The sequence below is a fragment of the Martes martes genome (genome assembly GCF_963455335.1).
Source record: "Martes martes genome assembly, chromosome: 15".
Lineage (NCBI taxonomy): Eukaryota > Metazoa > Chordata > Mammalia > Carnivora > Mustelidae > Martes > Martes martes.
The window spans coordinates 60,769,686-60,786,815 of record NC_137903.1 but is presented as its reverse complement, the minus strand read 5'-3'; the positions used below and the strand labels follow the sequence as shown (position 1 = coordinate 60,786,815).

The 17,130-nt window shown below is 36.6% G+C and overlaps 1 protein-coding gene across 1 annotated transcript in view; it reads right to left on the bottom strand.

The window, feature by feature from the left end:
• The window catches only part of CEP170 (centrosomal protein 170), a 117,102-nt gene that overhangs the window by 43,087 nt on the left and 56,885 nt on the right, over nucleotides 1–17,130 (bottom strand). Inside the window, exons 5-9 of the mRNA XM_080823968.1 lie at nucleotides 13,261–13,317; nucleotides 13,003–13,165; nucleotides 11,804–11,938; nucleotides 5,241–5,717; nucleotides 186–829 (exon numbers count right to left, since the gene is read on the bottom strand). Of these exons, the coding sequence (XP_080680094.1) occupies nucleotides 186–829; nucleotides 5,241–5,717; nucleotides 11,804–11,938; nucleotides 13,003–13,165; nucleotides 13,261–13,317 (1,476 nt within the window). The remainder of the gene's footprint in view (nucleotides 1–185; nucleotides 830–5,240; nucleotides 5,718–11,803; nucleotides 11,939–13,002; nucleotides 13,166–13,260; nucleotides 13,318–17,130) is intronic.

The following is a 17,130-nucleotide window of genomic DNA, read 5'->3' as shown; positions in this document are numbered from 1 at the left end:
ATATAAGCAGAATAAAACCGGAAGGCACTTTGGTTTTATTGTTAGTCTTGCGGGCCCCTCGCAAAACCCTATCGTTCCAACACCGCTGACTACATGAAAACACATCATGCTGACCCTCCAGTAATTTCCAACAGTCACATACACCAAAAGAAAACTTCCACCATCCCCAAATTCCAGTTATTTACCTTGTCAATCATTTTTCTTGCTTCCACTTCCTCACTGTTGGGATTCTCTAACTCAATGGTATAAGTACCCTTGTCACTTTGGTCATCATCATTATCCTTTTCAGAAGTGGCAGAAGTAGGTTGATTTTTTAACATTTTATCCATCTCCTGGCTTGGTCTGTGCCCAAGACTCCCTGAACTTCTTAACAATGCGGTTTGTAGGAAGGGAATGGACACCGATGGCTCCTCTGATTTCTGTTTTAACAATTTCCCATGTGGAACACCATGCCCCCCTCTGTGATGCGCAGAGCTAGTCTGTAAAGACAAAGAAACCACTTTGGCATCTGCTGTTGGAGATTTTGTTTTTTCAAGTTTTGTATGTGGTGCTGAGTAAGTAGTTTCCTGACACAAGATTCCCGCACTCTGAGTAAAAGAATAGGACCTTCTTTTTCTGGGATTGTCTTCATCAAAGAATGCAATCATAAAAGCAGTTTGACTTACAACGGCTTGGTCTTGATGCTTTTCAGCAGCCTGGGTCTTCTGTAGCCTCTTCTGTTCGGGATGGTGGCGCCGTAAGTGTTCCTCCAGAGCCGCACGTTTGCTGCAGCGCCTGTGAGCGCCAGCGTTTTCTGAATCACTTTGTGTACCATCGTCATGTTTATTTCCTGGACACAGAAAAGAAACGACATAATAGAGGAGGGAAAAAATCCCATGTAGAAAATTAGACACATATACAAAAGTGCTAGTTGTTTTTTGCCCCCTCCCCCTTTTCAAGCCAAGTCATATGTTCTTTTCAGTAACAGGCTCTGCAAACTTCCTCCATTGCAATGTTCACATTCAAATTTTATCAACCAACAATGAGGTCCTTTATAAACAATTGAATGGGATTGCTTTTCTTGCTCCAAATTTTAACTTTATAATGATTCACCAAAGCCTGAACAGATAAGCGATGCTGTATCAGCTGCGACTGTCTGTACTTATAACGTTGATAAACATTACTCCTGCTTCCTTACACTCTGTTTGAGCAATCAAAAATTCACTTCTAGCATGAGAGGCAAAGAGAAAAGAGGGTGATCCCGGAGAAGCTTAGCACAACACAGTAAAAGAGAATGCAAACACTATAAAGATGGGATGAATTTTAACTTTCAACAACGTTCAGTACTTGCAAAAGTATAGCATACTTTCAATAAAAAGTATGCAAAATGTTAATAAGAAGATACAAATTGGTAGTTTCCACCAATTAACTACACACTTTTTTTTTTTTACAAATGTCTTTCTAGATGCGGGAATTTTGGCAAACTTACAGCTGTGCTCTAAACTCTGATGGCTTCAAAAGTTAAATAAAGCATGCTAAAGGCCTATCACAGAAAAGCATAGTCTATGAAATCCTATATAAATGTAACCACCTTCTGGGCAAATGGCAGGGTGCTAAATATAACCAGCTAAAATCTGTCTTCTCTATAAAGCATATAGAGTCAAGTTAGAATACATTTGAATTTTGAAACATCAGGTTCCTACAGAAAACAGAGGTTTTCTGTTACCCTTCATAGTTCCATTAGGGATTCAATGTGAAACTTTATGGGAATTATTTTTCAATGATTTAGAATTCTCAGTACTTAAATAAGTACATTAGAAGAAATTATCAAATGATAATTCTATTATTATAGCATACATTTACTGAAAAGTCAAGAATTACGCTCCACATGTGTTAGACTGAATCACAAATAAGGGCTTCAATGATGGCTTCTGTAGAAGTGTAAATTGAGTTTAGTCAACTAGGTGCAGTGAGCCCTGCTTCTAGGACTGAGTTTAAGCTTTTCCTGGGTTACAGATCTGAATCTGATACCTGCTGAATAACACGGTATCAAGCAAGACAAAGATCAGAACTGAAGACCTGTTGGCCAGGAGGGGCAAAGGGCACACATCCAAAGGAAAAAGTTGAGTTTTAATACTTATGGGTTTGTTTCTAATGAAGTTAGAGGTTACCAATTGGGGCCAAGGATTTAACACAAGAGGACTGGTTGTCAAAATGTGGTACACAAAAGGTGTGAGAAGACTCAGAAGAGAGAAAGAGCACACACAAAAAGGGTAATAGGCTAAGGAAACAAAGGGAGAGAATGGAACCAGCATGAAAGGGTTTGGGGAAACACTCCCAGCAGAGAAAAACTGATGAACGTTAGCAACATCGGATAAGAACAGAACTGAAAATGTTTCCTTCAAATTAGCAACCGTTCAAAATGCAGTATGAAAAGAAACGAAGCAAAACAGGCGTCATTTAATGGAATCCCTACCCTCAGGTAATTAAGCTAGGAATCAGGGATAGCGGATGGAACGCAAAACCCAACTAAACCACTAATTCAAATACAAAACTCATTTAAAAACATGCTATTTTACAACCTATTTCATTGCTGCACTGGATAAACTGAAAAGGAATCCAGTCTGTAAGAGCCAGAAATGACTAAACTCTAATATTTCCTGTATAATAAGACCAAATAACCCATGCTGCATGTAGACACAACATGAAAACCCCACTATACAGAATTCGATTCTTGTACCAACATGTAAAATTTGGCACTTAAGCGGTGTCAGATCCTTTCAGCATCTTTTCTTTGAGTTCTAGTTTAAAAACTTGTCTTTATGGGTTAGCCATTATTTTTCTCAAAAATTATTATTCCGTCTCGTATTTGTCTTACACCACATGAGACATCTGACCAGAACTGCAATTTCTCTTTGTTCTCAACAACAAACAAATCACTAGGAAACTCCTCACCAAGTGTCTGTCTTGTCTGTCATTACCAGGCCCAAACACGCTCAAGTCTGTCAGGTATTTTCTAGGGTCGGTTAGCTGCACCAAGTCAGAAGCTGTGCTCAAAGAAGCTGCGACTCTCCTAAAGGGTAAAAGTGTATGGGCTTTGTGAACATTATTTTCTTCACTGTCCCAAAGCGCGTGCACTTTACTCTTGTAGGAGCAAAGTTTTTGCTTTTATTTTACTTACTTTCAAGTTTCTGAGACTGATTCAAGTAACTCCTGAAAGCCTAATTATTGTAAAATTACTATTTGCCATAATTACCTTTATTTAAAATCTATGTATACACTTTCAACATTCTACATTGTGGAAAATCTTTATCTAATGATGGCATATCTCCCTTTGGGGAAAAGTCAAATGTCATTTATAAATATGTCTGGAGAAAGAAAATGGAACTTGAACCAAAAATGTATTATATTCATAAAGACATTTTCTTGGATGGTTTATAAAATGGTCTGAAAGCAAATCCAAAAAAAGGGCTCAGAGCAATGACAATATCCTGGAATATGTCTACCTATAAACCAGCTTTGAGGGACCACAGTAATTTGTACAGTTTCTGGTAAAACTTAAAAACATCTAATCATTAATGTGTATGTAGATACAGTGTGAATATGGGCATTAACACCTCTGTTTGGAGTCAGGCTTACAATGGGCCTTTGTCAAGAAGAGAATGTCTAAAACTTATGGCTTAAAATAACAGCTAATAGACAATATTTATAGACGACTAAAAAAAGGCATAAACGTGCTTTAAAATGGTAGCTTTTTAAAGAATATTTTAACTCATTTTTTGACATTTATTAAGAGTAGTTTAAGAAAGACCACGTCATTTCTAAATTTTCAAGGTTTATGCTACCTTTTACATTAAACTAGGATGTTAGTACTATTTATAAATTCATGAAAATGGTCAGTTTCCAAATGGGTAGCCTTTATTTTTGAGCTTTAAATTATACAGACATACATACATGGTTCTCAGTTATGCATTTTTAATATTATCTTGTAGATGAAAAGGTAACAGTCACATGTGAAAAGTATATATGCCAGGTAACTGCTTATGATTATAATTAGATATACTAATAGGCCCCAACAAAGAATTAGGTAATCATACCACCTTACTATCCTGAAATGTCTTAGAAGCAAATCAGAACAGGTATTTCCTCATTACTTGACCAAACAAAATCCCAGGGCATAAAGTACTGGTTAGGCCAGGGTTAGTCTGAACAGTGATAGTGAAGTCATTCATAGTATATTCAAATTATTGAGCACTTGCTTCATAATAAAGTCCCCGGGTGAAGTGTTAGGAATACAATGACCTCAATGAGCATTTTTTTAAAGCTCATTAACTCCTCGTATAGAAACAGAATGGCCAGATTGGCATGCAATCATTTCTCTTAAAGATAGCTTATTAAATAAAATTAAGATAGGGTAATTAAAATATACTTAATTAGCAAAACAATGGAAAAATTATTCAGATGATACCCTGATACACAGGTATAGATATTTGACTAATTGGGCCAAGCATTACACTAATGGAGCATATACTATTTCACAAATAAACACCCAATTGTGGAGAGGCAGGCAGAGCAGAGAGCCTGACGTGGGGCTCGATCCCACGAACCCTGGGACCATAACCCGAGTCGAAGGCAGAGGCTTTAACCCACTGAGCCACCCAGGTGCCCCAGTGATTTCGTAAGTTTTAATATCAAAAACATTTTTAATTCAATTGATTCACAGTATCTCTAGACCAAAAGTTTTTGTTTCATGAGTAACTGCTGAGAAAAGCTGGAAGCGCACTATCAACAATGTCACTGAATTACTAATGTAAACCTCTGGCCCATCATCAAATGGCTGATAATTTCTTTCAAAATCTAGACACTGACATTTTACTGGAAGCATCACAACAGAGAAGAACAGAATTGAATAGAGCTTTTCCTTAAGTCAAGGAAACAATGAGAATTATCTTCTAGGGAATTCCACTGGTGAACAGAATGAATGTTTTATTTCCACAGGAAAAAGAAACATTTTTAAAGGCATAAATTAAATTCATGCAACCGATCTGGTTTTGGCAGGAAAATGAAGACAGACTGTTTTTAATGAGTGAGGTGGACAAGGGTAGTATGCTTGCTTTTGAGCTTCAAAATCAAATTAGAGCTTTGAAAAGCTGACATTTCCTACCATATAAGTATTTATCTAGGAGTATTTTGGTTAACTGTGAAGACTGAATTTTCTTTATCACACTACAGGAAGTTCTGAAATGATCAATTCACTTTACCTTTCAACCTTTTCAAGTAAACGGGAACATCACTTTTAATACTTTTGGAGTCCTCTTCTGTTCTCTCCCACACCATCTGGGGAGGGTTGTTCTGTGCTAGCCAGTCAGCAACTTTATTTTCTGGAGCCATCATTCCTGTTTGAATCCCCGGCAGGTCTTGAGTTCCAGGAGAAGACTTCTTGGACTTGTGGCGCTGATCAGAAGTGAATTTCGTCACATGGTCTCTAATAGTGACCTTCCCTGGCGTACTGTCATCAAATTCAATGGTAAATGAAGCATGCCCTGCACCTGTTGTATGGGAACTTGGTGTGTCTTTTGTTGGGATTTCATGAATAGTGCTCTCTGTTATTTGTGATGGCTGCTGAAATTCTTTTGTAGGGATTTCAAAGTAACTTGGTTCCCTACAGAAAGGAAAAAGTACTTCTTCATTTGCAGCTGCAGATTGTTCCTCAACTTGCTTGGCATCTATGCTGCACCCTAATGAAAAAAATAAGAGAAAATTCAAAATATTTGGGAGCTTCTAGCGCTTAAAGGAGAATAATTATGGCCATTTGTAGTGTGCCACGAGAATCAGAAGGCAGATCACAGCCTGGATGAAAACCTGGCAAATGTCACAGAGCAGAAATAATTTTGATTATAAGCACAGCATTCAGTAGCAGAAGATGCAAGGTTAAGTAGCAGCAGGGACAAAGAACAAAGCAGTTAAGAGACAGACTCTGAATGGCTAGATCCATATTTTTTCCAACTTGGATCTAGAAATAAACAAGATGCAAAAGAAATCAAATATAGATGGAGATGCACATTAGACATATACATCTAGAAACATAGAAAAAATACGAATTTCCTTATCAAATCAGGAGGATGAAGTATCTATGAACACAAAGTAGAGCTCCAAAGAACAGGTGCTTAAATGAAGAAAGAAACATGAAGTCAATATGCAAGCGATGTTCTCAAAGTAATGAGAACACTTACCATTCCTCACTGTGACATTTAGAGACATTACTTTTAGAATTATAAAAATAACATTACTGATGTGCGATCACTGCAAGAAGATGGATACATATTATAAAGAAGAAAAGAACGACTAAAGATAAAACATGCGGTTTGCCTGCAGCATTGCAATCCGAGCAGTAGTGTGAAAAGAAATAAGGTAAAAATAGAAATTTTAGTTGCCAGCCAAAAATTCCAGAAGAAAATCCATGTGTATGTCTATACAGCAGAATATGTACAAGTGCCAAAAATTCTTAGGAGGAAAGCTGAATTATAAATCTCAGATCAAAACAACCAGAGTTGGCAGAAGGGTCTCTGGAACACAGTCACTATTGTTCTGCTATCTCAGAAATGAAGATAAAGGTATAAAAATATACACATTTGTACGCAGTATATGTGAATGAAATTGGCAAATAAAATATATAAATGAAAATGATTACTGAAATGTCTTCTTATAAGTATGTGTTATTAGTGCAAATGCAAAAAATTACTAAATAGATAAATAAATAAATAAATAGAAGATTAAACTGACCTCTTTTTCAGGCAGCAAAAGAACCATGTCCATTACTAAGACGGCAAAGAGTTCAAATGAAAATATTTCCCTAAAGCTCACAGAAGCATTCTATTTTTAAACAGATTGATGGGAAAACCATACACAGATAATTTATTAGGAGCAAAGGCAGTACATGGAGACTAGGTTGTTTCTAATCATTCCCTAATTAAGTGAAGTACTATTTGGTTTCTTGAAGTATCTTTTCAAATATTAAATCTTGATGGATTCTTCAGCTGCTATAATTGATTTTTTGGCAGTACTCTTTGAACATAAAACAAACATTAAAAACTGTTTGCTTTTAGGTTGTAAGAATGGGACAACACTGCTGTAATCAAATGTATGGAACAGGGTATAGAAAACATCAAGCTCCAGTTCTAAAACAAAAATAAAAAATGAAAAAACCCACTACACAGAAGGTAAACAGAGCAATGAAAACAGTTTTCAGTGTAAAAATCATTCTTTTCAAAATACAGGTTTTCTTATAGCTGAAAATGTCAAATGTATATCAAAAAAAACTCTGTCATTAAAGCAAGAATTTTATATACTAATTGGAAGAAGAGATTATACAATAAGACCACATAACCTAAAGTCCTGTTTTAAAATTTCTTTATGTAAGAGTTAATTTATCCTAATAGTAAAATGTCCACCTGTACTCTGTTTACTCTGAAGGCCTGCCATTTAAAATTTCCATGAGAATAAATTGCATTAGTCATTCCCCATATATTAGTAACTCATTAATAAATGTTATTTTAAATTTTTCTACATGGACTTATTATTACAATGTACTGGACTTGATCAATTCCTTATAGTACAATTGGCTTATAAACCTAGCCTATCTGTGTATGTACCCATCAGTTACATCATGCACGCACTGAGTCATTTATTCTGCTTTGCTCATCCTTCTGCTAACAGGATAATGCTGGCTGGGGACAAGGGATGGTATAGGTTCTTTCTACCACCACCTGGTCACCCAAATAAAATGATGTGGCTGAACTACACCTACTACAAAGCAAAAACCACAAAAATCTGCTCCAAGGATATAGCATTTATTATCTATTTGTCATTCATAATTTATTTATTTATTTTTAAGATTTTATTTATTTATTTGGGGAGGAGACAGTGAGACAGAGGATGCGAGGAGAGAAGGTCTGAGGGAGAGGCAGACTCCCTGTGGAGCTGGGAGCCCGATGCGGGACTCGATCCCAGGACTCCAGGATCATGACCTGAACCGAAGGCAGTTGCTCAACCAACTGAGCCACCCAGGTGCCCCTGTCATTCATAATTTAAAGGAATACTTTCCTAATTTTCCTTCCTTGTGAAGGAAAAGTTCACAGTTAATACTGATATACTTTCAACATTTTTTCACATTATAACACATAAAAACAGCAGAGATCAACAACTGCACATCACTGTTTCTAAGGTTATCATCCATTCGTCTTACTTCAAAGTCACCTTTACTCCAAAGGACTAGAAACCCGAGACTTACACAATTTCCCTAGAAATCAGTTACCTAACAATGTCAGGTAGCACAATAGAGGAGAAAGGCAGCATGTCAGGACCTGATGACTATACCTAGGCAGGAAAGTAGCGAAGAGATCTGCAATCAGATAAATCCTGTCTCCATCAGTCTTTCTCATTTTCCTCATCAGAAATAATGGTATCTATCCACGAGATTACTGTGATGATCCAGTGAGGTTAAGTATTAAGTGAGATAATCTAAGTTACCCAGAACAAAGTCCGGCACAAAGAAGGCACACAAATGTCTCTCTCTTTTCCCCAATTCCCCAGCATAGATAAGAGTCAGGGAAATGAAAACTAAACCAAAAATCTAACTCTAAAAAAACTAAGACAAATTCAAGAATGAATATTCCCATATTCATGATCTTTCTAATTGGGAAGTCACTTACCGAGAGCCTTTTTACTATCTGCTTAGATAGTAGCAAACCTGAAGCAGGGATTAAGGTAAGACACACTGCACTGAGAAGAATCAGACAAAAACACACGAGCTCAGAGTGTGGCTCAGAAGCACAGTGGTCCAGAACCATTTGGTACATAGGGCCTGCAGTCCTACATCCTCCAGTGTCCCCCAAGGACATCACTGTGATGTATCACAGTTCAGTAACTGATACTCACCATGATGACTTAGTCAACAACCAGAAACTTAAATTATAGTCAGCCTTCTCCACTTAAGAAGGCAGTGATATGGGTAATTCATTTAATAGAAATTGAAGGAAATGGTTAAACACTTAAAATAAATTGTCAGTTGTAAATATAAAGTTCAGTCACCTGAAGGAATTCATTTCTCTGAAGATGATAAAAACAGATCATGTGTGGGCCTACTTTACTTGAGAAGAGTAGGTCCTCTAGAAAAACCATGGTGGGGGAGGGGGCTTCTAAATTAATATAGAAAAATAAAATAGTTCTCAGAACACTGACAGAACAGATTCTGGAAACTTGTGAATTTAATATCGATTTATATTCAAACTCTGTTTATACTAAATTAATATATGAAACATCCTAATATTTTGTTATAATCTCAACTGCTACATATTTAAAACTACTTAACAATTGATTATTCTAGAATAAATTATGTTTTTCTAAATCAGAACAGCAACTGTTGATAACATCCTCAATTTTGGGGTATTTTATGATTATGCAGCCTTTTGGGGAAACTTCTAATACACATAGTCCAAAAAACTGTTTCCTTCATTCTTCTGTACTAAATTAAGTGAAATATTTAACTAAATCAAGATGATAAACGCTATCATGATGAAAGCCCATTTGCTGAACTGAGAACATATATCCAATCTCACATATTCAAGTGCCTCAAATAACAAAGACCAGGAAATACCTTTTGCTAAAAAGGAGTCACAACTGGAAAGTTTCCAAATTTAGTATGATTAGATTAAAATCAATGTAAAAGAGCCAGAAATCTATTCCTCACAGTTGCAACAATTAAAGGCCTTTAAATATAACTTAAATAAATGTTCACACCGTGCCAGCAGGTCAAAGAGCACACCTATAGCTAAATGAGGACAAATTCTCCATCTTACTAGGACTAAAAATATTCACACAGTTTCAGGAGAATTTGGTTGTCCAGCATACATATTCGGTACTAGGGTTTTTTAGGCTCTGTGCTTAAGTCTGTAGAATATTCTGGGTACATGTGGACCCACTGAGAGGGGCATAAGAAATCAGCACGTGGCACATACTCTATTACCCTTTCTGAAATGTTCATCTCTCACAATAATTACTAAGATTTTACATTCTAAAAATTGGTAACCAAGAAGCAAATCACCTTTTGTGTTTACAAAAGAGCACGCTTAGAGCATAAACTGATTACTTTTATGTCGTAATTTGAAACATTCAATAAAAACAATTTTGAAATGATCAAATTAAATTACATTTAGTGTGTACCTTCAAACTGATTCTGCAATCTCAGTATCATAAGTTATCTCACGTCAGAAAACTGTTCCCTTCATCCTGTATTTTAAGAGACTACAAATAATAAATGCGAAACACACTAATATGAGAAAGCTGATGAGACCCTCACCCGGCTCTTAATTGGTGGCATCTGGCTGGGTTCTTTACGCCATTTAACACAAGACATAAATCACTTAGTTCTTCTTACTCAAGAATAATCCCAAGATTATGAGACAGCTTTTGTCATGTGGCAAAAATGACACTGAGTAAGACAGGCCACACAAGCTGATAATCATTTAAGAATTCATTTTCATTCACATAGATGATGATGACAGATGCCCTTAGCTGCAGCCACTGTGGACAGAGCTGAGAAGGGGAGAAACGGGCTCCCGATGACACTGCAGACAGGCAGGAACCAGCCCTGAAGAAACAGCTGTATAAACCAGTAAATTTCCTTTCTGCTTAGTCTCAGGTCGCATTTGTGTTGTCTGCATCTGACCCATATGCTAAATGATACTAAGCATCAATACTCAGTATTTCTAAGCTTGGACATGAAGAAAACCGTGCTGGTGGACAGAAATGAGGAAGCGACGATGGGAATTTATTTGCGAAGTTGACAACTTCAGTTTGGGGCACTTGTAAAATCGAGTCCATAAAGCCAGCTTTCTTATTAGACTTGTATCCTGGCAATATCAGCATATTTAAAGAACAGTGTTCTTACTCTCCAGCTAAGAAGAATGTCTTATCTTGTACAGCGAGGGTCAAAAGTAGAAAACTGAGAAGGGTTCTGATGGCATCTATCTTTGACTCAGAGTCATACTTGGTTTTCCGTCCTGCTGGGTTTCCTGGTACCAGTATTTAATTCCTCCGGTCCTGGATCCTTATCTGCCATTATCGTGGAAACTGGCCATTTGACCCTCTGGTGTCCATGTCTTTGCCAAGTCCTTATGTGACAACTGATACCTCTGTTTGTTTCCTGGAAATCTTGATTTTCTGGCTTATGGGACACTTAGCTCATTACTAAATCCCTCTAGCAACAAAAGAATATGTTCCTGGACTATGACTGTGACCCAGAACTATTTTTTCACTCTGGTTACTGAACTCGGCTAATTCTGTTGCTACCATATCCCAACAAATAAAGCACACTGAGGTTTTAAAGAAGCTTTAATTTCATACATCACATTTCTGAACATAAAAAAAAAACAAACCTGTTCATTTAAAAATATGATTATATGCCTACAAATCTAATGAAGCACACAAAATTAGTTTGTGCCTACTATTTTGGTCTAATTGAAACATTTTAATAATTATTTTAAATAACCTTAAATGCCCAATTATATTATTAATCTATTTTTCAAGTTTTAATCTCATAAGCTAGAATAGTATTTTAAATAAAAATGATACTGGAATTAACGCTTTATGTGAGACTCATATGTAATAAACTTACAATGACAAGGTCACTTAAGACATTCACAACATTTTTTATTAAAGATTAGTAGATATATATATCTCTTTTCAGGGTTGTCAGATTTCTGCTTAGACTGTAAATTCTTCCCAAAATATCCGCTGAAATATCATACTCTGAGCTTTTCCTTACCTGCTGTTCCAGCTTCATGACTTTTTTCTTCAGGTTTGCCATTTGACTTGAAAGCCCTTTTCTCCTCCACTTCATCGTCCCCCCACCATGATGGCTGCCCATATAAGGGAGTGCCACGAGGCATGGCAGAAATATCTGGAAAGGGGCGAAAAAAATCTGCCTAAAGCATATGAAACAGAAAAAAAATAGGCTTTTGCAGACTGCTAGAATTGCCTGGTTAATTTATTAAATGAAAAGAAAGTACAGTCTAGGTAACTGAAAAGTACTCTAAGGTGAAAAACCTGTTATTTGTTTAAGACCCTATTCAATGCTGGACACCACTAAATAAACGAAATTTTGCACTGGTGAATATCTAAGTATGCAAACTGCGTTAGCCTAATAGCTTTTTTGTGAAGGTATAATCAGTTTTTTGGTATACAGAAAGGGCTCATCAAGTAAGTCTAAATAAAAAAAACAAAACTAAACTAAATTTTGGTATGAGTGACCATTAAAAATATTTTTAAAGCCTAAGGGCATTGCAGAGTAACTAAATTTAAACTAGCTGTTAATGTGACTGGTAGGTTTATATCTGAGCAAATCTGATAATGCCTATTAGTTTAAAAAATTGTTTTTGTATAAATGGGATTATTTATCTAGAGCAGTTCCTGGAACATGATAAATATAATAATGATGATGATGATGTAACCTCACTGGGCATTTCCTGTTAATTCATTTCAGTTATTATAGTTCGGAAAAAGCATAAAACATGAAATAATAAAAACAGTGTAAACGACCATATTTACTTCCCTCAAATATTTAAACATAATTTAACACAACTATCTATAACTTCCACATATAATTACGTGTTATAGAATGCTCTCTAATGAAGACACTGGCTGCATTAAATCCCTCTCTAAAATTTTTTTTTAAGATTATTTATTTATTTTTTGACAGAGATCACAAGTAGGCAGAGAGGCAGGCAGAGAGAGAGGGGGAAGCAGGCTCCCCGCTGAGCAGAGAGCCCGACGTGGGGCTTGATCCCAGGACCCTGGGATCACGACCCGAGCCGAAGGCAGAGGCTTGAACCCACTGAGCCACCCAGGCGCTCTAAAGTTGTCATTATTATAAACTGATATGGACATGGCAAAGTTCTGCAGAACAAAGCCCGTGCTTTCTTCACAATCAAGCAGAAGCACGGCGTTTTCCAGATGCTCACTCACCCAGGGCCTTCTCCTCGGGTCGCAGGGCTTCTGCGGCTTTGGGCGGCACGTCTGTCGAAGCATCTGCCAGCTTTGCATCGAGGCTTTTGGCACATGCAGATTTGGATAATTCTGATTCGGAAGATTTCTGGGACAACTGAAGCTGAATGGTAAACTTCTCGTGCTATAGAACATTTAAAAATGAAAATGAAACATCTAGGAGGAAAATCAACCCTAGCAAATGACAGGTTTACAAAAGATACGAGGAATCATTTTTACCTTTAGTGCTTCTTCAGGGACCCTCATTTCTCCTCGTACTACAGTGAAGAGATTTGTATGTAAACAGAGCTAAGGAAGAACAGCATTTCAAAATTCTGATAATCAAGCTTTAAATGATCAAAGATAATTTTGAAATTGTCCTACTTTCAATAGGTAATTACAACGGAAGCATTATATTCCCCTTAAGAGTTAAATGTTATAATATGCTCACAACCATGAAGACTTTAATTTTTAAATATTAGAGAAAAATCTAAAATCTAGCAAGTAATTCCCAACTTAACCAGTAATGGCCTTCAAGAAGCAAACAGCTGGGTGATTAGACCACAAAAGACATTTTCAGTTCTCACAAACAAACAGTATGACTGCAAAGAAAAAGCACCTGGGTCAAATTATATTGAGTTAATCACAGTGATGTGAAAGGAAGTATCTCATCAGTGATTACCCAACAGTAAATCCTGAAAGAACTGGATTACTCAGACTTTAAAAGCACTGATAAAAATGAAGTTCATTTTGAAAGTGCAGAAGAAATGCTATAATTATGGTCTTTACAGCAACCACAATCGCCCCTTTCCTCAGGCGTTTCAGTCAAGGTCATATTACATTATCAAACAACTGATTCTATACAGATTAGAACCAAGTGCTAGATAAAATGAATGCTTTCATCATTATGCCAAAAAGAACAATGCCTCTGTATATTAAAGAATATCTTTCACTACACAGTAGAGGTCACATTTCCCACCATTACTTAACCCTGTACTGAAAAGACTTTTATAACCATGTACTAATAAATCCTATTATCCTTTACCAATTCACAGCACCCTATGACTTCAAGGGTAGAAAGCTATAATTATCACAACTGCTTGGGGTAAAAATAGTATCCGTGCCTAAGGAGCAGCAAACTTGCAAACGAGTATTTAATTTATATTTCTATTCATTAAAACAATAAAAACTCAGAATTTTTGTGGAGTTGTAGAGAGCTCTGGGGAATATCCTGTTTAATTCCACGAACTGGTCATCTTATTCTATACATAGGGAACTTGAGGACTGGAGGGGTAAAACCCAAGACCACAATCTAGTCAGCTGAATCCCAGTCCAGGGTTCCCATAGCTGTGAAATATGTGAAATACTAGGATTTTCCTTTCTTGTTTTGTACACATGCTGGTACCGTATTTCCTGATACAGGTGAAAATACATATTTTGTAATAATTTCATATGTCATGAAAAATAAGTCTAGTAATTTTGTTTTACCCCCAGGAAACTTATTAATAGTTGGAGAAGATTCACAGCATTCCTACATTTCCAAAGGAAAACAGTGTCTCAAAAAACCTGAAAGCTATTTCCACTTTTCCAGTGGGAAACACACATGACCATAGCCTGCTGTGAGGGTTTTCTGGGGGCTTCAAATTTACTCCTGAGAGTGCTCCAGGCTATTCCCCAAGGCTAGTCTGGGGTACTGTCTTTAGACTTAAGACTCATTTAAGATCAGGGACAACTGGAGAGAGGCCACACTTCTTGGGGTCAAACACTTTACCTTCCAAAATGGTTTGAGTGGAACCAAAGAGCTCAAGGATTCTCTTGTTTGGGTCATGAATTTGCCTGAGAACACTGATATCACTATGAGCTTTTGAGCTTGCCTTAGTCCTCGCATTTGCCTCCAAAGTTATCATCCTCCTAATGGTACAGATGCAGGTTAACTATTCTTAAGTTGCTAATTTAAAAAAATGACAAACTAAGATACAATTACTCATGTTGTCAGTAAGTTAAAAATATACAATACAGCATTAACTAGTAATGTGGATTATATCTGAATTAAAAAGTTACAGTTCTTGCTGATTAAAAATCGTATTTATGGGGTGCCTGGGTGGCTCAGTCAGTTGCATCCGACTCTTGATTTAAGCTCATGTCATGCTCTCAGGGACATGGGGTCGAGCCCTACATCGGGCTCTAAACTGATCGTGGAGCCTGCTTAGGGTTCTCTTTGTCTCCCTTTGCCCCTCCCCCTGCTTGCATAGCCTCTCTCTTGAAATAAGTAAAATCTTCTTTTTTCTTTCTTTAGATTTTATTTATTTATTTACTTTACAGAGAGAGAGAGAGGCAGAGAGAGAGAGGGGGAAGCAGGCTCCCTGCCTAGCAGAGAGCCGACGCGGGGCTCCATCCCAGGACCCTGAGATCATGACCTGAGCCGAAGGCAGAGGCTTAAACCACCTTAACCCAGCAGGCGCCCCAAAATACATAAAATTTTTAAAAAATTCACGTTTGTATGTTATTTTCCTATTTCTTTACATAAGCCTGTGTCATGGCTATTTTAAGTCATCCCTATGCTCAATTTATTCAAGAAATGTTTCTCTAAAGGTGGGGTCAAAGAAACTCATCTGCATACAAGTAACGCTAAGACCCTCTCTTTCATCTGAATGATAATTAAAGCTAACTAAAAGGAGAGCAAAATTTTAAACAGTTTTAGTTACTCCTAGGGCCTTAAAAACACCATCTTTCAAAAATCATTTTAAAAATAAGGTCACTAAGTTGTTTCATTGGGGAGATACCAAGAACTTACAGAAGAAATCCAATATTACATAGGAGCTTTTGCTGCTTTGGACAAGATTTCCAGTGTTTTAAGGTTTCTAAAAGTGCTATAGTCTTAAACAACTGAATGGGCATTAATAAAATGTTCTCTGAAAAGCTGTATCCTAAAAAGAATGTGATTCTCATGATGCTGAAGACACTGGATGTCACAATATATGAGAATACCTGAATAAAATTATTTTATATAGCGGAAGAATGGAAAAAAGCATTCTTTTTCTAAATTTGCATATCTTATATGTGCGATTTAAAAATACACATATAATAAGAATACCCTTAAAAAGTCTCCTTAAGGGGCACCTGGGTGGCTCAGTTGGTTGGGCGTCTGCCTTCGGCTCCAGTCGTGGTCCCGGGGTCCTGGGATCGAGCCCTGCGTTGGGCCCTCTGCTCAGCGCGGGGCCTGCTTCCCCCTCCCTCTCTGCCTGCCTCTCTGCTACTTGTGCTCTTTCTCTCTGTCAAATAAATAAATAAAATCTTAAAAAAAAAAAAAAGTCACCTTAAGTTAACCAAAACCTTTTCTTTTTGGATCTTCTCCTTAGAAATATGGAAAATTTATTTGACTATATTCAATATTGAAATACACCATTATGCTAAAATACATTGCATACTGTATTGACAAGGCAGGTCCTAGGAGACGCCAAAGTTTTACAAAAAAAGTTCATGACAGAAAACCTTCCAAGGAGAAGATTTTATTTCTCTAGCAATTTTCTACTAGCTTACGTTTGTCTACACGTTTAGAAAGATGTATCATCTTATTTTGGTAGATGAATACCTTGGCTAACTTTTAAAAAAACCTGTTTTATAAGAACATAATTTTTAAACAACTCCTTTTAACTTTTCTTCTATGACATGACTTCTTATTTAATCACTCATCTCAATTTCTTAAATTTACTTCTTTCAAGCTTTGAGAAATGTTCCCCATTTTTGAAATCTGGAAAGTGTGTTCATGTATTGTTGTGGATATCAATCATATTAATCAGGAAGAATCTTAACTCCTCTAAGTGAAGAATCCTTGATATTTAGTTATGCTTATCCCCCTCTTGATCATTTTTAGCAGCCATGATCCGGATCCAAGCATACAATGCTAAATGTAATGTTCCAAGTATAGATAATTCATAATCTTGAAAATTGTAACAATGATTTTTACCTTGCTTCTAATATGATTAATCCAATAATTTTGTGGGCCATTGTTATAGGAATAGACAACTTCTTTGGGAAAAAGAACCTCATTAAAAAAATTAAGGTAGTAGATTCTTATACTGACTCATATGACTGGGATGGTAAGGATTT